A 24,985-nucleotide genomic window follows, 5' to 3' on the forward strand; every position below is an offset into this window, starting at 1 on the left:
ATGGAGATATCAAGTGCGCTTAAGTTGCAAATTTAACTAGTAAGTGCTAATCCCCTGCACCTTCAAGTCAATTTTATTCACCATACACTTTACTGCATCTAGTTGAAAGATGACGATACTCCTCTTGCCATATTTATTTCTCGCTTCATAGTTACTTGCAATTAATTCTACTATCCACAAAAAGGAGAGAATAAGCTATCAACTATGACAGCTCCTGAAGTAACTTAAGCGCACATTACGCTAAAGAGTCTAATTCAACACAATGCTCTTACAAGCGATGCGTCAAATTCTTAGAGTCATAACAACCTTGTCAGCCTTGACATTTTCATTACTATGCTGCAACATTTGCGCTTAGTGGTAAACGTTATTAAAAAACATTAGCCTAGCTAAGGAATCATACAAAGAAGCCCCTCCTCATGTCTCACACTCAAGTGTGGAAACAGTAAGTGTCCAGACTAAGACAAGTCGGTAATGCTAATAGATTTTGCAGCCACTAAGCGCTAATATTTTCACTTAGTGTTAATAGATTTTTGTAGCTTCTAAGCGCTAATCTTTTCACTTAGTGTTAATAGATTTTGTAGCTTCTAAGCGCTAATCTTTTAACTTCACGTGATATTTCAACGCACACTATTATAGTGCATGAAATTTTTTGCTCCATCCACTCCCAATAATTGGTAGAGAGCAAAACACTGCTCATACTGGCTACTCATCTTACACTTAATGACTAATTTATTTAAGCCCGCATTTCTTGGATGAAGTGACTCTTGAATGTTACTTCATCCAATGATGTAACATTATTTACAAGTCAAAATACAAACTCAATCCGCACAGCTCAATAGTCAAGATCATATACAGATCTATTGAGGGCTTACTAATTTCATAACTCCAAAACTCGCCAACCAAAACTACGTAGCATGTCGCTAACCATAGCGCATACATTAGTTTTTATTGTGCCAAACAAGGCAACAAAACCACGACGACTTTGAGTCATGTTTCCTTACTTTGGCTCAATTAAGGTCTGACCTAAAGTCTCCAAGACTTTTGCTCATCTAAAGAATAGGATTACATTGTTCACATTTGAACATCTTTACTAAGTCTAGGTCAACCAATTAACTTCCATAAGCTAAGTCAATTTAGAGAGAAATTCACATTGGGATTAATTTGATTAGCATAATATAATTTTGCCACAAAAATCTAAATTAAATAGTGACAATATTACACAAGTTGCAAGATCAAAAATCCGCTATGCTCGTAATCATCTCTTGCGCCACAGGTGACAATTATCCAAAATTTAATTTAATTTATGCGCAAAATATTGGTTTTCGGGAGTTAATCTACAAAGATTTCTCTCAACCGAATAACCTCCCACTGACTATGGTATGTCTAAAAGTATGATAAAAAATTCTAATTCCATACAATAGCATCATAATGTAGATTCACAACCAACTCATGCTATGTCACAATTAATAATGGAATTTAAACAAATAACAATTAATCATGCTATTCTAATTACAATATATTAGAAACTCTAGGCAAAAAATAACAATATGCTATATTTAATATTCAAATTATGCCATAACAAAATGTACATTCCTTTTGAAATTTTTTGGAATTTTCTGGTATTTTCTGAAATTTTAAATAACTAATAAACACACATAAAATTAGAAATAAATATTCCAGAATCTGGTAAAATGCTATAACTATACCAGTAAATAGCAAACTACAACAGTGGTCTATAATAAAAAATTCAGCCCCAGAAACTTAATCATGTACCACCAGATGCATTTTAAACTAGAAATAATGAATTATTATTTCAGGAAAAATATTTTTTATTTTTATAAAATTTTTAAAATTTTACAGAAGATAAAAAATTTAATTCTGAGTCTAACGGTACCAACCACGCTTAAAACAAAACTATAACGAATTAATTACGACCATTTAACGCGATTCAGAATTTAAAAACAAAACAAACAGTGCCTTATGCATCAGCAGCTAAGCCAGCCAAGCCGGCGAAGGAAAAACGGCGCGACTCAGCACGCGGCTCGGCGCGCGGCTCAGCACGCGGCGCGCGTGTGGCGCGGAGGGCGCGCGCGTGGACAGCGCGGAACAACGCACGCGTGGCAGCGCGTGGAGGCGCTGTAGACGTCCCCTGAACGTCCCAGGAGGGATGAATCCCTGCCGTTCTGTTCGTTTGTGGGTTTACTATAGTTCGAACTCAAATTGTCACGGTTCTTAATTTGATCTCACAATGTGCAATGTGAGATTGATAAATCACCAAAGAGTCCAAATCCGGCAAATCATTTTGAGAAAACAGATTTTTAGAAAGAAATGCCAAACATGGACTGCTTTGCCAGATACAGAGTCGCCACCTAAATATTTTTTATGGGGGAATTTAGGAACCCTGACTCGTTTGCCTAAGGCCACGTGTCCGTCATCACCAAAGTTGCCTCGGCTCGGGAACTTTGGCACGATTGGGGAAGGTCAGCTATGAGCACCCCCGCTCGCCCGATCTGAAGATCGGCCTCTACTAACCATGATATCTAGTTTTGAAAACGTTATGTGTTCTTATTCCAATTAATTAACTAATCTTACTATGTGATGCGCACAACACAAAAGTATAGACTAGATCGCCTAATTTGGAACAAAGCATTGCATATCCGTTTGTTCGGAAAATGGTTTGAAATTTACTATTCGTAAGTAAGTTAAAATACGGATTTCAACGAGTTATTCCAACTCAAGCAATCCAACCTTCACCCACAGGCACTCAGGCAGTAATATCATATAAGCACATAGCCACAAGGTAAGCATGTTGTCATGTTAACATTCACACTCATGTGAGATGCTAAAGCATAAATACTTACAGCGTACTCTGAGGAATTCCGAGGAATTCCTTCCTCTTTGTTTTCATCACCATAGTGTTAAGAAAGTTTCGAAAAACTTAGGTCAATGCAATGAATTCGAGGTGCAGAAGAATAAGTGAGATGCTCCGCCGTTTCATTCAAATTTTCTGGCACAACTAGCTTGAAGTAGCAATAGGCACGGAAAACATGATAGCCGCAGCTGTTTCATTCAGATTTCCTGCTGCAACTGGCTCTACAGCAGAGACAGACTCAAAAGAAAGCAAAAGGATAATTACAAAACAAAATAATGATATCCGAGGCAACAACCTTGGAATCACCTGGTTTCTATACAATGGGACTGACTCGACACAACAAGACAGATCCTTAAGCAAAAAGACTGACTCAAGACAATGAGACAGACCCAAAACAAAACAAAGAACTGACTCGACACCCAAGCCAGAAATTAAAAAACTGCATTCGCAAATGCTTCCAACAGTGCGTGCCAAACGCCACATATGAAATACACCGAGCGCCGCCCGCAGATGGTCCAACCCCTGATCACATACTTGCAGTATCCTCGAAGTCCAACAACTCAGCTGTGACAGACTTTGCTGAGGTAGGTGGGAGGATGACCTCATTGTCGATCAAATCTTGCATTTCGTGGCGAAGGCGAAAACAACCGTCGGTGCTATGACCGGTTTGCTGGTGGTATGCGCAGTACAAGGCAGCATCATGTGTGAGAGGGAGATTCTTCGGGAGAGGTCGGGGCTCGAGGGGTTTAAGATGCCCCTTTTTAGCCAAAATTTGAAATGCCCTAGACAAAGGCATGTAGAGGGCATGAAAGACTCTGCGCCCTTGAGGCAGATGCTTCGAAGTTTGAGGGTTCTTACTAGACGCACTAGCGAAAGGGTCGACAGGCATTGCCTTGGCTTTCTGATCTTTTCCCGGTTCAGGGTTGGGAGCGGAAGGAACTGTTCTGGCATGATGGGGCCTATCCCGATTTTTCGCCTGGCTTGAACTGCCTTCGGTTGGAGTGGAGAAAGCATCATTCACAGTCTTAGCCATGACTGCGAGTACTTGTTGCTTATTCTTTCCCTCGACTTTCAAAGCCTTGACTGTCCACAACAGTTGTTCAACGGGATCAACATCTGTTCCTACTTTGTTCTTACCTCTAGCCTCAGCCTGATCGAGGGTTTGGGTTGCTATATCAGAGCGAAACTTGGTTGTTGTTGGCACGTCACGATCATAGCTTGGGATAGCCTCAGGTTGGCTAAGCTGGATCACAATTCGCCCCAATAGCGAGGACTCCTACGGTACAAAATTCCCGACATATGGTGCATTTGGTGACGGAGCCGACATTCCGTAAATGAGATCAGCCACAGACCTCTGAAGGTCACCAATCATTCCCATCAATTCAAACCTGGTGGGCTCACGAGCTTGAAACAATTGGGGCTCCCAGATCGGGCGCGCGGCAGGCGACCTAGGCGGATGTGGTACTTCAACATTGGCCTCGTCCCGCAAGATGGTTCCTTGGTCTAATGCGGCTGCCATAACCACAATTTCCTCTGAACTTTGGGTCATCATAAGTCCGCTGAACTTGAACGAAGATTATACAACTGGCGATTGACGGATCAAACGTCTGCCTTGCCTCAGCGAAGGAGAACACCAAATCTCTGAACTGAAAGGGAAAACAACCATCATTTCAGCCCAAACGGAACAGACACTGGCGTAGCTGAATAACTGTACTCTACTACTGATCACTATTCCCCAAAATCACTGCCCCAAAAAACTGAATCTGATACCCGCAGATATAACCAATTCTCAGAATACCGATACTGGTGCCCATAGGCTTGCAAACTGATATGTGCATTTCTGTAGAGATACACTCCTAAAAGCACATAGCAAGCAAAGTAGAGCCAAAACACCCCTATATTGGGGTAGGGTTTCCCTGTCCTATTTTGTCAGGAGCTAGGGTTTCACTACGCACGCAGCGGTTTCAAACAACCTATAATCGGGTAAGCAACCTGTCCTAGTTTGGAATGGTCACTATGGATTCCGAATATGCACTAGGTCGAATGGTCAAAAGGGTGCCCCGGTAACAACCGAGATTTGTGTTCCCATCGTGGCAGAGCCCGTAACCGGTCAGCCTTATGGCACGTTTCTCGAAGCGAGCCTCCGATAAACCGTTCAGGAATAGCAGGCGGCAAACATTGTGACTTAGGCGCACCAATGCACATGCAATGCAAAGAAACACATGAGTGTAGTCAAAACAAGATATCATGAGTTCGAGTCAAGTTCTCTAACCAGCAGAGTTGCTAGAAACTGTAGACGTCCCCCGAACGTCCCGGGAGGGATGAATCCCCGCCGTTCTGTTCGTTTGTGGGTTTACTACAGTTCGGACTCAAATTGTCACGGTTCTTAATCTGATCTCACAATGTGCAATGTAAGATTGATAAATCACCAAAGAGTCTAAATCTGGCAAATCATTTTGAGAAAACAGATTTTTAGAAAGAAGTGCCAAACATGGACTGCTTTGCCAGATACAGAGTCACCACCTAAATATTTTTTATGGGGGAATTTAGGAAACCCTGACTCGTTTGCCTAAGGCCACGTGTCCGTCATCACCAAAGTTGCCTCGGCTCAGGAACTTGGGTATGATTGGGGAAGGTCAGCTATGAGCACCCTCGCTCGCCCGATCCGAAGATCGGCCTCTACTAACCATGATATCTAGTTTTGAAAACGTTATGTGTTCTTATTTTGATTAATTAGCTAATCTTAGTATGTGATGCGCACAACACAAAAGTATAAACTAGATCGCCTAATTTGGAACAAAGCATTACATATCCGTTTGTTCGGAAAATGGTTTGAAATTTGCTACTCGTAAGTAGGCTAAAATACGGATTTCAACGAGTTGTTCCAACTCAAGCAATCCAACCTTCACCCACAGGCACTCAGGCAGTAATATCACATAAGCACATAGCCACATGGTAAGCACGCTGTCATGTTAACATTCATACTCATGCGAGATGCTAAAGCATAAATACTTACAGCGTACTCCGAGCCAAAACAAAGAACATGTTAGCAATCAAACGTATGATCCAAGTCCATGTTAAATGGCTAATGCATTACAGGCAAAATGCAATTTAGAATAGGCTCGGCTAACCCTATGATGGCATGTGAAATGCAACAACATGTATTCAAGTTAGATTTGAAATACTATGCAGTTAGCATGATGCGCCGAGCCTGGTGCATGCAATACTGATGAATGAATGCACGCATGCATAGCATAAGGTATGCTAAATTAAATATGCCCTAGTACTAACCATCAAAAGCAAGTAAGTAAAAGAGAGAAAGAAATGGGTGTTGGAAGACATGCACACACACACCCACACTTATTACACATTCGCCCTCGCTCGGAGGGACCAAAAGAATAATACAAATTAATTAACCTATAAGCTAATTAATTATTACAGACCACTTAACTAGTTAAGCAAATTAACTAAGCTAAGAAAGCAATAAAACAGACTTGGGAAGAGGGTCCAATGCATGCGTGCTCGGGTTTGCTCGGAAATCCGTCACCATGCACAAGCTATCTCTGTTTACCCTGCTCTGCTCTTCTGAAAATTGCACAAGTCCTAAGGAACACTATCTGAACACTGTGGAGCATCACCAGCCAAGGGGAAACATCACCGACCATGGTAGAAGGGTCATTGACCAAATATTCAGCTCTCGGCCATCCATCATTGGTCGATCGGCACTTTATGCAGTCGACTGGCCATATTTATCTGCAGAATCCTGTTTTGACAGCAGCAGAGGGCAAACATGGCATGGCAATGCATTTCAAGCAAATGTTTGCACAAACACCCTCCTTATCATCTTCATGACTCAAAGGAGGATGGTCCTCGACTTTCGGGCCACCAATCGCGCATTTCAATGCGTGATGGCCAAAGAGGCCAAGTTATGCATTTTGATGTCAAATGAAATGCAAACCAAATAAACACATTAGGCTCAGCCTCTATCACTTGATCAAGAGACAAGGTATGCATGCTTAATGCAATGGAACCTAGACATGTGAGCTAAGTATGCAATCATGAACATGAAAGCAAGTAATGTGTACTAAGCACACAACCTAAACAAACAAACATGAAAGGCACGTAACAACATGTGCAAGCTAACAAGCATGCGATATGCAATGCGAACATGCAAACATGCAAGACACGTAACATGTTAAGCAACCAAGACAAAAGGAAGAAAACATGCTAAATGCAATGTGATTCAAGCATGCAACACATGCGATAGGCCAAGTATGCAACAACACGCAAGGCGAGCATGCAACAATATGCAAAGGAGGGACTTACACCAAGATGGACAGCTCTCTACTAGGTCCAAAACAGTGGCCAAATGCTAAGGAAATGAAGGCCAAAACACATACAAACATGCATGCACACATGGCCCAACTCTTAAGCATAAAGAAGCAAATTTTAAGCACACTTAAGAGAGGATAAACATGGACTAATGGCAAGCATAGCAAGCTCTGAAAATACATGAGGAATGATGCCAAATCAACCTATCAATGCAAGCAAGGCATGCAACTATGTCCAAAACTCAAGGTAAGCCAAGGGGCTTAAACCATAGCTGTATGAAGCAAGTCCCAAAGGGCCATGGGGACTCAAAACCACCCCAAGGCAGATCAAAACAAGGTCAAAGGCACACCTAGATGGCATTTAAATGGCCTAAGTCTAAAGGCATGCAAAAGGGTCCAAACATGGAGCATAAGACACCAACCTCTTGAAGCATTAAAGAAGCATCAAATGCAAACATACAAGCATACCACAAGGACTGAAATGATGTTATAAGTGGTGCCAAACCACTGAAACAAGCCAAGTAATGCATGCTCAACACTCACACACCCAAGGCTAACAAGCCAAAATACAAGGTGGCTATGCAAAGCATGTCATGGATGGCCAAAACAACTCCAAACAGACCTTAAGCATACTAAGACATGCATAAAAGCTTCACAAAGCTAGACAAAAAACATGCTAGAAACAAGGCTCAAAGCATAAAGCATGTTAAGGCAATTCATGGCATTACAAGACAAGTATGCAAAGCAAGCATGGTGTGTCTAAACCAACTTAAAATAGTGTTATATCATGGCAAAATAAGCATAAATACTAGCTAAGACATGGCCAACATGAACTCAACAATGGTGCTCACACATGAGGCTAAAATGACAACTTTTGAAGACAACAAGAAGAGGGGATGGCCCTCTCCTTCTTAGGATCTCAAAGCACCATCCCCACCACTGAAATCCCTCTGGATTTCAGTGGTGAGGAGGCCCAAACAACGTGGTCCCGGAGCTCACCAAAATAGCACAAAATGGGGGCCAAACAAGGCCTAAGAGGGGTCAAACAACCCCAAACACCAAAACAACTATTTTAAAAACTTAAAATCATAACTTTTATATGTTATAAGTTAAGCTTAAAAATAGATGCAAGGATGGCTAAAAGCCTATGCAAAAATGGGGAATAAAGGGGTAAAGTTCTTACCCTTTGAAGACCTTCTTCACAAGGACCACTCCAGCCCCTTCTCCAAGCTTAGATCAGCTCAAGAACTCTGAAAATCACTCCTTAGTACCTCAGTAGCTAAAGGAAAGTGTAACTCTAGGTGTTTGTGTGCAAAACTATGAACAAAACACCTTAATACACACACAATATGGAAGAGAGGGAGATATAGAGATAGAATAGATATAACTATGCTAACCCTAATCCAGAGCTTTGGAGCTCAACCTTCTAACCCTTGAGGAGGGAGGAGAAGGCCTTCCTTTATAGAGGATCACTCTTGCAAAGCTTACAAAACAAGCTAAGCAAGAGTGAAATTCCTCCATACACACATGTATGGAGGGGGTGCAAAGTGGGTGCCAGCTAGCACAGCTGGCACAAAATATCTACCAAAAGCAGATACACAGTGGTCGGCCAGCCAAAAATGCCAAATTGACCAAATAAATGGTCGACCGACCAAACAGAGTGCCGACCGACCGAACATTTGGCCGATGGCAACAAAATAATGGCTGATGGCCTCAAGCCATGGCCGGTGAGATGTGGGGATGGCCAACAAGCCATTCCATGCTCCTCAAAAGCAAAACACAAGTGTTTGGTGCAAAACTAAACACAAAACAAGCAAGTCGAGAGGTCTTGAGGCAAGGTGCGTGGCCGAGACCTCCGAGAACTCAAGACGAACACGAACATGGATGATCACCGAGTGTTCAAACGGTGACGTCCAAGTCTTGAGGACGGTCAAAAATGGGGTGTCTACAAGCGCGTGAGAGTGCTTGACAGCGCGTGGAAGCGCGTGTCCGCCGCTGACGATGTCATCTGGAGCGTGAGGCACACCCGCCACCTTCCGGGGTGTTTTCTGGTCCGATTTCGGTACTCCCAAACTTCATTTTTCACGACAAAAACATTTATGGCATCAAAAATCACATTTAATGAACATAAAAATGAGGTGTACCACACTCTCAATCTAATGGGAGTTGGAATTTTCCTCCTTTATAAACATTCATGTATATAATGTGTACATATATATATAAAAAAATATACACATGATTTGAGAAAACACGAAAATATCCATTCATGCTCTGATACCAATATAAATCAAAGTATAAACGCAGCGGATGAAAAATTATGGTCATACCTTTTTCTGCAGAGTCTGAATTGAAGGATCTCATGGGTAAATCACGTGCTTCCTGAATCTGATCAATTAACCCAGCAATGGAGTGATATTACAGAATGAATATCACCCACACAAGTCACAGTGCAAAATGGCTCTTGATCGTTGTATTTTGGGAGAGAGTCAGTATATGGAAAAAATATACGACATACGTTGTTTTTCTCTTAATCACCCATATCCCATATCATATCAGATATATAGGATAATATCTCATCTATCCATATCAGTTGATATGATAGATATGGATATCCTGAGTGGTTATCCAAGTAAGTTTTGAATTCAAATTCAAACTTACATGGATAAGGTTCAAAGGGTCATGCCACATGGGCGCTCAATTTCTAACACCAAGCACAACAGGCACTGTTGTGCCGCCCTATGGGTTCATTTCGAAGTTCATCTTAATAATCTAAACCGTTCACATTTTAGAATATATCGAGTTGAATGTACCTGTACAAAATCAACTTGTCATTAATCCTTTCATCCACTCACATTTCTATTCATTTTAATATTTTAAATCACAATGTCATTTATTTTTGTAGATATAAATGTGAGTAGATGAAAGGGTTAACGATATCCGATTAACTTATTTTTTTATATATATATTCTACTCAATATACTCTAAAATATAAACGGTTCAAATTATCAAAATAAATCCCAAAATAAACTCATAAAATAGTACAACAATGTCTGCTGTGTCTCAAATCCGTATTTTAGTGCATGTAATATAGTTCAATAAAATAAAATTTTAACTCTCGGTCAAACAGAAAGTAGGAAAAGTTAACAAATATATTTAAAATAATGTGACCATAACTTTGTTAGGACATTCGAGTTTGGAAACCACCTAAAATAGTTAAAAAAATTTATCAAAAAGCCAATTATTCTCTCTATTTTTTTATACATCTTTTTATAAAAAGTAGAAAAATTAACTAAAATAATTAGTTTTCAAAACAAACTGTAAGAGTCATTTTAATCAATGTACTTCAAAATTGATATTCCTGCTTTAACCACATTCTTTTTTTAATGGATGTCTCCGTTTAGAGACTGACTTTCGTGGTACTTAATGAATTGAATGTTGAATTTTTTAATTTGAAAAATTGTTTAATACAAATTCAAGTGTTAAATTAAATTAAATTGTTTGATAAGTATAAAATCAAATCTAAAATTTAACATTTTCAAATTGTATTTTCTAATTTTTATATTGTGATGATGAAATTGTGGTAATGATAGAGGTCTGGCGGCCACATTGGTTATGACGTCAATAATAATGGTCGTGGAGGTTGAGGGATACTAGTTATGGTACTGATGATGGGACAATATAGTGTAGGTAAAAAGAGGGTGGTAGTGATAGTGTAATGATGGTGATGGTGGAATGATGGCAATAGTTATGAAGCCAATGACAATGGTGATGGAGGTCAAGGGATAGTGGGTAGGCAATATAGTTAAGGTAAAAGGGGGAGGTGGCAGTGGTGTAATAATAGTGGTAATTAAGTGAACAGTGGCAATAGTTCCGAAAAAAAAGTTAAATTAATTGTTGTGGAGGTGGGAGATGTGTTGATAATGGCAATGATGACTATGGTGGTATTAGTGGTAGTGAAATAATATGGTACCTATAGGCAATGATGACAATGGTAATGGAGGTGATGGTAGTTATTGTGGTCGTAGTAGTGGTGACGGTGGTGGTAACTATAATGGTGGCATGATGGTGGTTGTGATAACCCTGTTCCGTATTACGCTAATTGGTCTTTATTATGAATGTGATTATGTGTTTGATATGATTTTGTGCACAATTTATGTAAAAATATGTGGTTTTGAATTTTTATCTGTTCACTGTAGGAATATCTGTTTGATTATCTGCTTTGGAATTTAAATTGAAGGCCTTATCGGCCACAAAACCCGAAATTGACTGCGCCATTATGATTGGCGTAATTTTTAGAGCCTACGGTGAAATTTAATTGAAAATTGATTCGAACCAGATTAAATGGATTAAATTAATGAATTAAGTGCTCAATTATTCACTATTAAAATAATGTGAATTAGAGGGGCTATATGAGGGCCATTACATGCTCAATACTCCCCTTTTATTCAACTTGGCTGATGAGAAAGGAGAGAGGGTCGGCTAGAGAGGGAGAAAGAAAGAAAATTGTGTGTTTGGCTCAAGTTTGTGAAATTGGAAGGTTGGACTCAAGATTCAACTAAAATTTGTAAAGATTAAAGCTCCTAGGTAAGTAATCAACCCTTAAATCATGAGCTCAATGTTGTAATTTTGTGAATTCAAGTTGGTTGGTGATCAAGAACTAGAATTGTGTTGTATTTGATGAGTTTGACGTCCATGTGTGCATGCATGTAGAGAATTGCTATGAAATTGCATAATCTAGCATGTAATATGTGAATTGTGAAGAATTGAGCATTGAAGCATACATTCAAGTATGGTTTTATTGATTTTCATGTCTATGAGTATCATTGGTGCTATTTGAAATGGAAATGAGGTCAAAAATTGACATGCATGTTTGATTATGGAAGACATGAAGCTTATGTAAAGTTTGAATGTATGAGCCTTGAGTTTACAAAGAAATGTGGATTAATTTGGAAGAATTGGACCATGATTTTGAGCAATTGACCTTACCTTGCTTATATACTCATGTTATATAATGTGTTTGCATGTTTCAGAATCAAATCTATGGGTTTTGAACCTTGGAAGGTCGGATTTGAGCTCAAGAACAAATTCTAGAAAACCCAGAATTCATGATGTCCGCTCAAGCGGGGAAACCGCCGCTCGAGCGTGAAATACGAGCGCCCAGAATATTTTACAGACATGGTGTCCGCTTGAGCGGGGAAGTTCACGCTCGAGTGGGGAGCTATGTAGACAGACCTTCAGCTCGAGCGTCCGAGTTCGCGCTCGAGCATGAAAATGATGTAACCAGTACTTTTGCAGACCTCATGGGTCCACTCGAGCGGGGAAGTCCACGCTCGAGCGGGGACCGCTATTTCTGAAATTTTGAAAATGCATTTTGTGTTTCGTTTTCCGCTCTCTTTCACTTCTGAGTACTCTTAGGCATGCATTGAGCATTGTGAATGAATTAAAGAAGCCTAAAGAGGAATATGTGAATCAAGGGACGGATTGAATTGTTTGTGACCTGTTGTGTTTATGTAATGTGTAGGGTCAAGCTCCAGGGCAAATCACCCAGCCGATCACTGTGAGTAATATCTTAATAAAGATATTTGAAATATGTTGTCTGTCCAATTGCTTACTTCTGTGTAAGCCTTATAAGTTCGTTAATTTGAATGGTGGACAAATGTTTGCTATGCCAAAAGAATGGGCTAAAGGCCAGTTTGACACGAATGATAGAATGAATGGGCCAAAGGCCAGTTTGACACGAATGATAGAATGAATGAGCTAAAGGCCAATACGACATGAATGATAGAATGAATGGGCCAAAGGCCAGTTTGACATGAATGGAAGAATGGAAGGGCCAGAGGCCGTATGACATGAATAAATGGGCCAGAGGCCATATGACATGGATGATAGTCTGACTCGAATGATAATCTGACATAAATGAATGGGCTAGAGGCCGTATGACATGAGTGAATGGGCCAGAGGCCGTATGACTTGAACGAATGGGGCCAGAGGCCGTTCGACATAAATGATACGAATGAATTGGGCCCGAGGCTGTATGAGGTGTTTGGAACCACAGTCACTTGACCTATATTTATATATAAGCTAGATAGAAATACGAATTGGGCCCAAGGCCGTTTGAAGTACGTTGTTCTAAATACCGTTGTGTAACTTCTTTATTTGATATTATTCACTAGGCTTTCGCTCACGCTCATTCATGTGTTTGTAGGTGAGCCAAGGGAGATCCAAACACAGCCTCAGTGAAGTTTGTGTGGAACAACCAAGATTTTTGAAGAGTCAGCCCTACGTCTCATGCACGAGACTCGTCTTCGCCCTTTTGCTATCTTATTTTATTTTGTCATGTTGGCGAAGACTTTGGTTTATGTTGTATATGTATATGGTCTTGATTGGCTGACCTAGACTTAATAGAACCTGTATGTACAGAGCTTTGTATTAGTACATATTTTCATGTGAGTTATTAATACGTGTATGTATGGTTTGTAATGATGTGCCATGTAATCACAGCTCTATGGACAAAATTTTAAATTTTGCTTCTGTTTGGCCCCTTTACTCTGATGAGTTATGTCCGGTTTGATTTGAGGCCGTAGGTAATCTCAGAATTACTGGCCGGTCATGTCCTTAACCCATGGGGGCGGGTTCGGATCGTGACAGTGGTGGTGGTGGTGGTGGTGGTGGTGGTGATGATGATGATGGCTATGGGAGTGGCAGTAGTGGTCGCGGCGGCGGCGGCAATGACGACAATGGTGGTATCAGAGGTGGTGGTGGTGGTGGTAATAGTGGCAGTGGTAGTAATAGTAGAGACAATGACGGTAACAGTGGTGATAATGTAGCAACAATGAGGTTATAACCGTATATGTCGATGCTTAAACATTAGGAAAATTTACCCATAAGTCCTAGTTTCTGAAAAGTTGAACCATTTAGTCCTAAAAGTTTTCTTATGCTCCATTTAGTCCCATTTGCACATCAATCTAATGCTTGAAACATTAATTTGATGTTCGAAATCTAATGTTCGAAACATTAATCTGATGTTCGAAATCTAATGTTCGAAACATTAATCTGATGTTTGAAACATTGTAATGGGACCTTTCAGTCTATAAGAAAACTTTTAGGACTAAACAGTGTATAAGTTATTAATTTGGGATTTATTGGTGCATCCCCCTAAACATTACTATGCATAAATTTAGTTAGAATTAAATAAATTTCTTATCACTTAAAATTTTCTTGCATTTTAACTTATATTTTAAAAGTCACTTAAATTTTTAAGTAATATCAATCGCAAGGGTAAATTACATTTTACCCCTTTGTGGTTAGATCAAAAAACACGAAACTCCCCTAAAGTTTTATTTGTTACACTTAACTCTCTTAAGTTAATATCAAACTGCAAAATAACGTTTTCTTCTCGTTTGGGGATTAAATATTTTAGTCAAAAAATAAAAAAACGTCATTATAAGTTGTTATATCACTTTCTCTATTTTTCTATATATATTTTCGTAAAAAGTTTAAAAATTACTAAAATAGCATATTCCCAACCTTACATGAATTTCACTTGCGAAAAATTGATTTTTTTTTCTTTTAAAGGATTTGATTTGTTAATCTTTTAAAATAATAATTTTATCCCAAAATATTTTTGCACCAATTCTTTCCTAAATCATTTGTCTATTTCCGATGAAGGATAAGAGAGAGAGGGAAGGGTCTGTTAGGAGTATAAATTTGGCCCGACCTGGCTCACCTGGGCCCGAGTTCAAGCCGGTCCATGTTGGGCCACATGGGCTCCAACCAAAATTTGGGTCGGGCCGAGCTAGATCACAGGCTAGAAAATTAGGCCCAAGCCTAGGGGATATTCGGGCCTCAGGCCGGCGGGCCTATTCCTGAACTCGGGCTTGGGCGGGCCTTGGACAGGCCTGAACATTTAAATTTTTTTTTTCTATTTTTTTCCATTAGAAATGACGCTGGGCTTCTAGTGGCCCGGGTTTTGAGTAGGTCTTAAGCGGGCCGATGAGTAAGGCCACAAGGCAGGCTAGGCGGGCTTCAAAATGACGGTCTAGACCCAAGCCCAGAGTCTTAGGCTGGGTTCTGGCCCGGGCTATTTTTACACCCCTAGGGTTTGTAATGAAGGAAATGAGTGGGGGAGGAGACGATATGCACTAGTCTCAAATGGAGGAGAAGAGAGGCTGTAACTACGAGGGTGAGAGTGAGTAGGGAAGGATAGGGGAAGTCTAAATTAAATTGGTCGTGGATGGGTAGAAAGAAGAGGAGTTGCGACCGTAGGCCGAGGTGGGAAAGTAAAAGGTCTGCACTGTGAACGAAATGATGAATAGATAATATGAAAAATAGGGGCAAGCATAGAAGCTTCATCCTTCCTCACAACTTAGAAGCTTGCTACCCCTGTTTTACATATTCAGATTGTGGTTAATCTGTGGATGCAAGAGGTGATGCGAACGGAAATTCAACTAGAAGAACAGAGAAAATGCAAAATTGGAGATGGCTATTTCAAAGAACTAGAGGTTTAAACTCCATTAATTGTCCGACTCCATGGGTTGGGTTTGTTACTAAATCGAATCATAAAACAAATGCAAGTAGTGGTGGTGTTTGTTGGTAATGGGTGGTCATTCTGTGATGAAGATAAAATGAATATAAACAAAAAAGAAAAAGAAAAAAGAAAGGGGTGGTGGTGATGGTAGTGGTGGTGAGAGGAGAGAAGAGAAGAGAAATAAAAATGAAGATGAAGAGAAATAAGAGGGTTATTTGTGTCTTTTTAACTTTTTCGTTATTACCATTCATTGGGAGCTTCTATATGCACTCCAAAAAAAAGTTGTGCACCCTATTATTTTGAGCACCCAATACTAAATTTGAAATTTTATTTATTTGTTTGGACACCCCAAATAATACATATCCTAACCCTAAAAATCCTAAAATCCTGTATAAATCTACTTTGTATACTCCATTACCAATAAACAAAGGAACAAAAATCACATTTGAGGTCTCTGGAATTCCAAGCGACGAAGAGAGATTCTGAGTCCATCTACGATGAAGTGGTATTCCAAGACAGATGGTCTATGCTGCTCTACACAATCCGTCCATTCCAAGTTCCTGTTGTTTCACATGAATACTTAGTGCTGAATAAAATATATTTGTCCGAATATTTTATGTGAAGTTTGTTCAAATACTCAGTATTGAACACAAGAAAATCAGTTTTAGTTGTTTCATATAGATACTCAATATCAAACAAAATATATTTGTCTAGATACTTAATTCCCAACATGTGAAGTTTGTCCGAATACTCCGTACCGAATCAATTCGGAAAGTCAACCTACGAAAAACGATGAATAACAATTAAAGCTTACTTTCTTCATACAATATTACTTGTAAACGTTTTATTTATTATCCATTGTTAATTTCAATACAAAATAGAATGCAAGAATGATGGATTAAGCAAATAGGGTTGGGCATGAAGATGCAAAGTGATAAAAGTAGAAAGAGAAGAGAGAAAAGAAATATTGGCATCGATGATAAATGAGGTGTCCAAAACATTTTTATTTACATTTTTTTCTAAAGTCAAGTATTTTTTTGGTCATTTTAAATAGGAACTTAATACTAATAAAAAAAATATCATTAAATTGAAATGTCTAACCTACTTTTTGGGATGCAAATAGAAGCTTCCCCATTCACTTTTGCACTTTGGTAATAATTTTAGGGGGATTCTTTGTCACAAATCAAACTTTTGTATTTTTTGACCTAATCATAGGAAGGTAAAGTGTAATTTACCCTAATTGTAATTATTAAATACATATAATTAATTTTTTATTTAATACATTCAATTTTAAGTGTTAAATTAGATTATCAAACACAACTTAAATTTTTTTTGGTCTTGAAAAACATATTGGTCCTAACTTCTACTTTGATTAGTCTTAAGGTTGGTTTTGTTTTGAGGAGTTGGAGGGGCAAAAGGTTGGCAAATGAAATGCGATTTAATAGGGTATGATTGATCTTGTTGATAGTCAATTAAAAATGTTAAGTATCTCAAATGTTTTATCAAATTTTGTACCAAATATCTCACATAGGTAGAACATTTAGTAAAATATTTGAAATTCCTAATTAACATTACTCGTTGTAAATCTCTCCAATTACATACAGTTCCAAAAAATAAAAAAATTTCTCTAACAAGGAGAGCATTACCTTGATTTGCATACAGTTTCAAAAACCTTAAGGTGCACTTAAGGGACGGCCATGCATTTTACATTTGCACAAGACGAAGTCCACATTTTACATTCAGACATTGGCTCCATTTTCGTTTTTTATTTTCATTTTCCAGAAAACACTAGGGTTCCTCTGATATATAGAAAATATATCACGACAGCGCATGTCTTTGATGAATGTGGTATCGAGGTTCAGTTCATTTTGGAAAAGAGGTCAGTCCTAGGTTAGACCATGCGAATGGTTAAATTGATGACTTTGCTTCGATCTCTTCTACTGAACCTGAAGGAGAATTCGATTATTTAAATTGATGACTTTGCTTCGATCTCTTCTACTGAACCTGAAGGAGAATTCGATTATTTAACTTTCAACCAACGATACCTGGTCTAGATCAGAGCAGCGGTGTTGACCTTCTTGCTTCCCCCCCCTTTTTTTTTTTTTTGAACCTATGTCATTTTTCTTGCTAACAGCAATAAAAAATAAAAATAAATAAAAGAATATACAGTTTATAAGTACTAATACAGAGATCTAGTTAGGATACATACTCTGGGGTTGAGAGGATGGACAAGAAAAATATCACCAGTGATGAGCATGATCACAAAGTATTTGTCATACCTTAACAGAATTTTCAACAACCCACAAACCATAAAGTAGTCTCTTTCAACACATAATGGCTTGTAAATAATATGACAAAGATAATTATAGTACTAATAAATAATAAATACAAGCCTCCCTTCTCTACAATGATACACAGCTAGCCTATAGGTTTTACCTTCACCCCAAATTCATCAACTGCAACAGAAGCAACAACTTGCAAAAAAAAGACAAAAAAAATTCTATAAACACCAACTCTTTCTGCTATGTATATGTACACCTATAAAGCATGACATACCACCATGGCCAAAACCCAACAAGATCACATAGAAAGCAAATGCAGTTTGTCATTTTCATAGTTGATTCATGGTGGGGTTTAGAAACCTATATAAAGCTGTGATTCATTATCATGAAGTCCAGCATAATTTTAAAGCCAAGACATGGAACATAGCAAACAAACGGAAAAAAAAAAAAAAAAAAAAAAGAGCACAAAAGTAACTGGAATGCAGAAAACAGCCACTACCCGTCTGCCTCCATAGCCTCCACGAATTGAAAGCCAGGGACAAGCTTCATCCAAGGTAATCATAGCCTCCATCACATATCCCTATCCCCATATCTACATCCGATCAATGGGCTCAGTCCTGTCCTGCACTGCCAACCGCTCTGACACATCAGCAAGTGATTTGAGGTTGCACTTAATCAAGGCTTCTACAAAATAGCAGGTCTCATCTTTGGTGTTCCCCTCGGGCACATCTACTACAAAGGATTCTATTGCCAGAGTCCCTGGTCTTCCGTCAATGACTTCTGTATGGATGGAAATGATTGAAGAGTAGTTCTGAAAAATATGTTAAGGAAAAACAAACATTGTCAAGCTGGTTTAGAAATATTATCCGACAGTAGCAGCACTTGTATATCTAATCAAAAAGCGAAATAGAGAAAATGTTAGGCTGCAGTAGGTAATTAGTGTGAGTGGTGCCCGTGGGGAATTAGGTAATGTGTACTTGCCATGGTTCATGTAACTAACCCACCAAAATAACTAAGCACAAAATTTAACAAATAAAGTTGTTATAAGTGTAGGTATGTTTAAATTAGCATAACAAGTTGCATTCCAATGTATGTCTAGTACACACGGCATATAGGAAGCACATTTAGCTGAAAAGGCCACGGACAATCCACTTTAACATCCAGCTAATGCCTTCGTTTTACTTTTTTCCTTTTAACTGATGAAAAACAATAAGTGAAAACTATTACCACTTCCGTATTAAATGTCATGGCAGCAACCATGTGCTACAATGCAGGTAGATGAAAGTGATCCACAAAACTACGAGCTGTTCCACTTGTTAGATTATTTTTCCTGCCTACAAGAGAAACCTTGGCCATCTAACAAAATGCAGCCTGAAGACTAGTGAACAAATTGCACCATAAATGGGAGCACACCTTGGTTGTTCTCCATTAAAGAACACAAACAATGATAAGTAACGAACTCCATTGTTTTCGAATATTAAGATGAAGGAAAGAAGGAACTCCGCTATGGAGACAGAATTCATAAATTAGCAGGATATAGAATAACAATATGATCCAAGTTCATCTATCATCGATTCAAAACAAAATGAGCATTGGTGATGACAGCACTGCAGCTGATTTCTTAACAGCTAATAATGTTTCACAACAGAAGGCTGAATTCAATTCAATATCAAGTGGAACCATAATTCCATCCAGAAATGTAAATGATAGATCATGTTGTGCATTCCATACCATAATGAAATTCAGAAACTTGTCTAAATCGTTCAAACAACTACATAATCATATTTTGCCTATCATGAAGCAATTTCTAGCCTAGGTAACTCATGTTACTTGCATCTTTAAGCACATTCAATGGTTTGCTTGAATTTAGTTAAAAAACAATAGTAGAGTCATTTGTTTTTATCAAAACTAGTTAGTAATTAAGGAAAACTGTAATCCGTTAATTGGGGTGAGCGATAAGAAGCTAAAACACAATAAGGCGAGCAACCAGAGGAAGAAAGAGTTTTCAAATTTTCATACCCTGAGTCTGTGATCGCCCCCAACAATCCTCATGCTAAGGATATGCTCCTCATCATCAAGAAGCTCCAATCGTTCGGTGCTGGTTGTCGCAGGAAGCCCCGATTTAACATCAACTTCTCTAAGACTACCAATTTCAAGGTTTCCCTGCACAACACACCTGCTTACAAAAGGCTTATACTTTTGCGGCTGATCAAATCTCCTCACCAAAGACCAAACCTAATTATAAATAATAATAAAAAAAAGAAAAAATTATTGCTCCGAAGTAATTGAACAATGATTTCACCCAAATTAAATATATAAATAAATAAGCAAACTAACACAAAACTAAGTTTTGAATTTTGCAAAACAATGCAAAATATAACACAATTTCTCTGCTGATTTTTCCTATGTTTTATCAAAAGAAAGTAATATGGATCGAAGTGAGAGAAAAAAAAAATGGTCAAACAATAAAAAAATTTACAACAATCATTGAAAAATCACAAATCTAAACAATATTCTGGTGGAAATTTCATCGAACACAATCGAATCTGAACAAAATCCACATATGAATCGATCGGACCAGAGATGAAAATGCATATACACATAAATATAAATATATGTGGAAAAAGGAGAAAAAAAATGGAGAGGGATTTATACGAGATGAACAGGTGCTTTGATGTGCTTGACGAGAGCCGAACTGCATTGATTCGAGGCAGGCTGGTGCCTGTGGTGCTTCCGAATGTACTCTCTCTCTACACTGCTCAATCCTTCAGCGTTCATGACTCTAACCAATCTCTCTCTCTCTCTCTCTCTCTCTCTCAACGGCAACCACCGGAAAAGCCTCCGATCACCGAAGAGGAACACTTTTCTCTGCTTGATTTGATTCTTCAGACTCAAGAGTTGACTCACTACCCTCCCAAACCCACCGCCATAGCATATAATACTAGTTTCATTACCAGAAACAGCCCCTCAACTCTGTATCATCTCATCGTCTCTTAAATATAATATTGCAGATATTCCTCTCTCTCTCTCTCTCTCTCTCTCTCTCTCTCTATCTATCTCTATATATATATAATATTGATAGATATATTTACATGTATGTATATATTGGAGTCTGCTGGCAACTAGTTAAAAAAATCAATTTTGCAACTTTTTAATTTTTTTAAATAAAAAAAGTCAACTTTTTTAGTTAAAAAAAACCAGTTTCTTTGCTAAAAATCTAGTTTTTTTTGGGGGGTTAAAAGCCATAAAAAAAAAAAAAGGTCAAAAAATTAATTTTTTATCAATTTCATAAAACACCCCGTTGTATCTGTTATTATCGAAAAATATTTGAGACAAAAAAAAAAAAGTAATGCTGGACATTCTAAAAATTCTATTAAAATTTCTAACAAATATCATATATGGGTGTGTGTGACCCACATAAAACTCAGATAGTATGAGTCTCGTACCATATGAAACCTTTAATAAAAATTTTAATAAAATTCTTGAAATTGCTTGGTTAGGTTTTTCAAAAAATATTTTTCAAAAAATTCTACTCTCTTATTTTTCATTTTTTTTTGTTTTTATTATTTTTTTAAAATATTTTAATTTTTTTTTATTGTTTAGACATACCTAACGTAAATATACTTAAAAAGTAAAAAAATTGTGAAAAAACTTTTTAAAAATTCACAAAATACTAAAAATATATTAAAAAAATGAGAATTGAGTACATTTTTTATATTTTTATGTATTTATTAATTTTTTAAAATATTTTTTTACAAATTTTTTACTTTTGAGATACATTTAAGTAAGGTGTATCTAAAAAAGTAAAAAAAATATTTAAAATTTAAAAAATATTCACTAAAAATAAAAAAATACGAAAACCAAAAAACTTAATTTTTAAAAACTTAATTCAAAAAACTCAAATCAAACATATTGAATATTTTTCAAAAAAAAATTTCATGTCAACTTTTTAACTGGTTACACTCCTAATGATTGAGAGCTCATTTTCTTAATTAATTATGCACTTAATTGAGAGCGCACTTAATGATTAAAAACTTAATTTTTTAATTTATTAAATACTTAATGATTGAGAGTTTGATATTTTAATTAATTACGCATTTAATAATTGATAGCTCAATTCTTTTAAAAAAATTTACACGTTAAATGCATAAATGTATACGTTAAATATATGGGTTATATCATTACTCAATGTTACCAAATTGGCAAAAACTCTTATCGCCTTTGCTAACAGTATTGTCCCTGAATTGGTTTTGGATATGCCATCTGGGGTTTGTGGATTTACGATTGTGCCACTTTTTTTTGTCGGTTAGTATGATGTCTAAAATGCCCTTTAGGTGGAGTTATTGCGGTTAAACTGCTAGCAGTAAAATATCCCACCGTTAAATAAACAGTTTTTGTCTTTTTCCGTGAATGTAGGTGTAAATTATACTTTGCCCCTTAAGGTTTAGTATTTTCTCGTTTTGGTATTTTAAATTTGAGCAAATTACATTAACAGTCTATATAGTTTACGAATTGCATCATTTTGATCATTAATTTTTCAATTGTAACATATTTGACCTTGAATTTGGAATCTTATTCTAAATAAGAATAATTAAAAATGCTATTGTTTAATTTCAAAAGCAAAATCATCAATTTGATAAAATATAACTTAATTTGATAAAAATAAATATCAAAAAAATATTTTTTATTTCTACCTATTAAAGATAAAATTATTTAAAATTGATAAATTTTTTACACATTTATTTATTTAATTTTACGAAATTAATTTTTATTATGTATTTGAATGATGATCATGTAATGATTTGTTGTTAGGATTTTAATGTGTAATGATATGTTTAATATATAAAATATTTTTAATTTTGGATTTTTTGATTTAATGACTTGGTTTAATAATGATATCAAAGTTGTCGTTACATTTGACTTTTGAAAAAATAGAAACTTATTTAATGAAAATAAAAACAATCACACATTACATGATCCTCATCAAACACTCAATGAAAATTAATTTGGTAAGAAAAATAAATAAATATCTAAAATATTTATCAATTTTACATAATTTTATATTTAGTGGGTAGAAATAATTTTTAAAAATTTAAAAAATATTTTTTTGACATGTATTTTTATCAAATTAATTTATATTTTATCAAATTGACAATTTTGCCCTTAAAATTATGCAATATTGTCTTTAATTGTTCTTATTTGGAACAAGATTCAAAATTCAAGGTCGCAATTAAAAAGTCAAATATCAAAATGACACAAGTCTCAAACTCTAAAGACTGTTAGTGTAATTCGCCCTTAAAATTTTTCTCCCCTCACTTTGGTTCTTAGAGTTTCTAATTTTTTTTTTTTTTTTTTCATTTTACTCTAATAGTTAACTCCTGTCTAACGTTAAAATGTAAAAGATCACGTCACCAGTCACATAACCTTAGATAGGGTTGTGCAAAATATCGTTTAATCCGTTAAAATCGCACCAATCTATACTAAGGGGTTATTTGGGGTGTCTTAAATAAGTGCACCTTTTTTTTTTAGACTAAAAAATTGAGAAAAAAATATGAATGTTTGGGTTAACTTTTTGACTTTTTATAGAAAAATGTGTATTAAAAAATTGTATAAATTAGTGTGTAGGAGAAAATTAGGATTGGGAGTTATGCAGCCGTAATTTTTGATTTTTGGTGAATAATGATAACTTTTTAACTTTTTAAGTAACTTTTTGACTTTTTGACAACTTGCCAAACTTGACCTACTTCACACCAATTTAATCGATTTATCTGCTAATTGTGGATTAAATTTCGAAATTTATAATCTACCTTCAAAATCGTTCGGTCCCGCTATAGTTAATACACATTTTTCTAACATCTAATATCAAAGTAAAGAAGAATATGAAAGAGATTTAAGATGTGAAATTTGTTACAAATTAATATATATATATATATATATATATAAATTATGTAAAATTAGTTTGTATTATACATATAAAAAAATATTACTCCATTTGTCTCAAAATATTAGTCTTTTATTCCATTTTTCATTGTTCTAAAATATTAGTGTCACGACCCGCTCCCCGTACCCAAGGGTTAAGTATCGTGATGGTCAGTAACTGAAGTTACCTCCAACTAATTCTTGAACAAATAAATAAACGCTAGCGAAAATAATATTCAAGTGAGGGTACCAAAATAATTATCGGAGTTTTTATTTTTATTACAAAATTTATTGACAAAAAAGGTCGATATTTACATATAAAAAATATCATAAAAGTGCTGTGTGTGTCTATTCCGCAGTCCCGCGCCTAAGACTTTTCAAAAACTATTTCTGAATTGCATTGTTTTCTGAAAATTGGTAAACAGCTATAAGCACATGGCAGTGTGAGAAATATTATGCCAAAAGTATAAGGGACACAAAATAATTATGGATAATTATGTAACTAAAATATTTAAGATCACTTAGTCTGAACAAATAATTATTTAAGTAACAAAACTGAGATTATGTAAATAAATAACTATAACCACGGTACTGAACAGAACAGAACAGAATAGAGGTCACAGGAGTGGCAGTCAGAATAGATGTACGGATTCAATAGGTGACTCGTACGGATTATTGAAGTGGCTCCCACAATAGTGTAGCACTTATCTCCGCACAGTACTTTGCTCCGCACAGAACATAGGTCAATATATCCATGACAACAGAGGCCAGAGGCCACAAAGTGACCAAACCGAGACCAATGGTTATTTAAGTCCCCCAAGGCGTGGAACTCCCGTGGTGGTACTTACAAAACATAATTGTTTATAAGGTTATAGTCAAATATTCTTTAAAATATAAACAAACATATCCGTATGTTTCATTTTAAACAAATAGAGTTCAAAAATTAATCCACATAACTGAAATATTTATAAAACATAACTTATATTAATATAATTAATAAAATACAACTTATATAAAATAAATTATGGTAAATCAAAACATGCCTAAAATATAT

General features: G+C 36.6%; 1 protein-coding gene across 1 annotated transcript; it reads right to left on the reverse strand.

Moving 5' to 3' along the window:
- Positions 1–18,317: 18,317 nt before the first annotated feature.
- LOC114295646 (abscisic acid receptor PYL8) lies at positions 18,318–21,146 on the reverse strand. Its single transcript, XM_028239941.2, has 3 exons — positions 20,668–21,146; positions 20,032–20,247; positions 18,318–18,823 (listed from the first exon to the last, which is right to left on the reverse strand). The coding sequence occupies exons 1-3, from the start codon at positions 20,788–20,790 to the stop codon at positions 18,605–18,607; spliced, it is 558 nt and encodes a 185-aa protein (XP_028095742.1). The 5' UTR covers positions 20,791–21,146; the 3' UTR covers positions 18,318–18,604.
- Positions 21,147–24,985: the final 3,839 nt, after the last annotated feature.

This window comes from Camellia sinensis, chromosome 1 (assembly GCF_055761805.1).
Source record: "Camellia sinensis isolate YWXY chromosome 1, ASM5576180v1, whole genome shotgun sequence".
NCBI classification, from domain to species: Eukaryota; Viridiplantae; Streptophyta; class Magnoliopsida; order Ericales; family Theaceae; genus Camellia; species Camellia sinensis.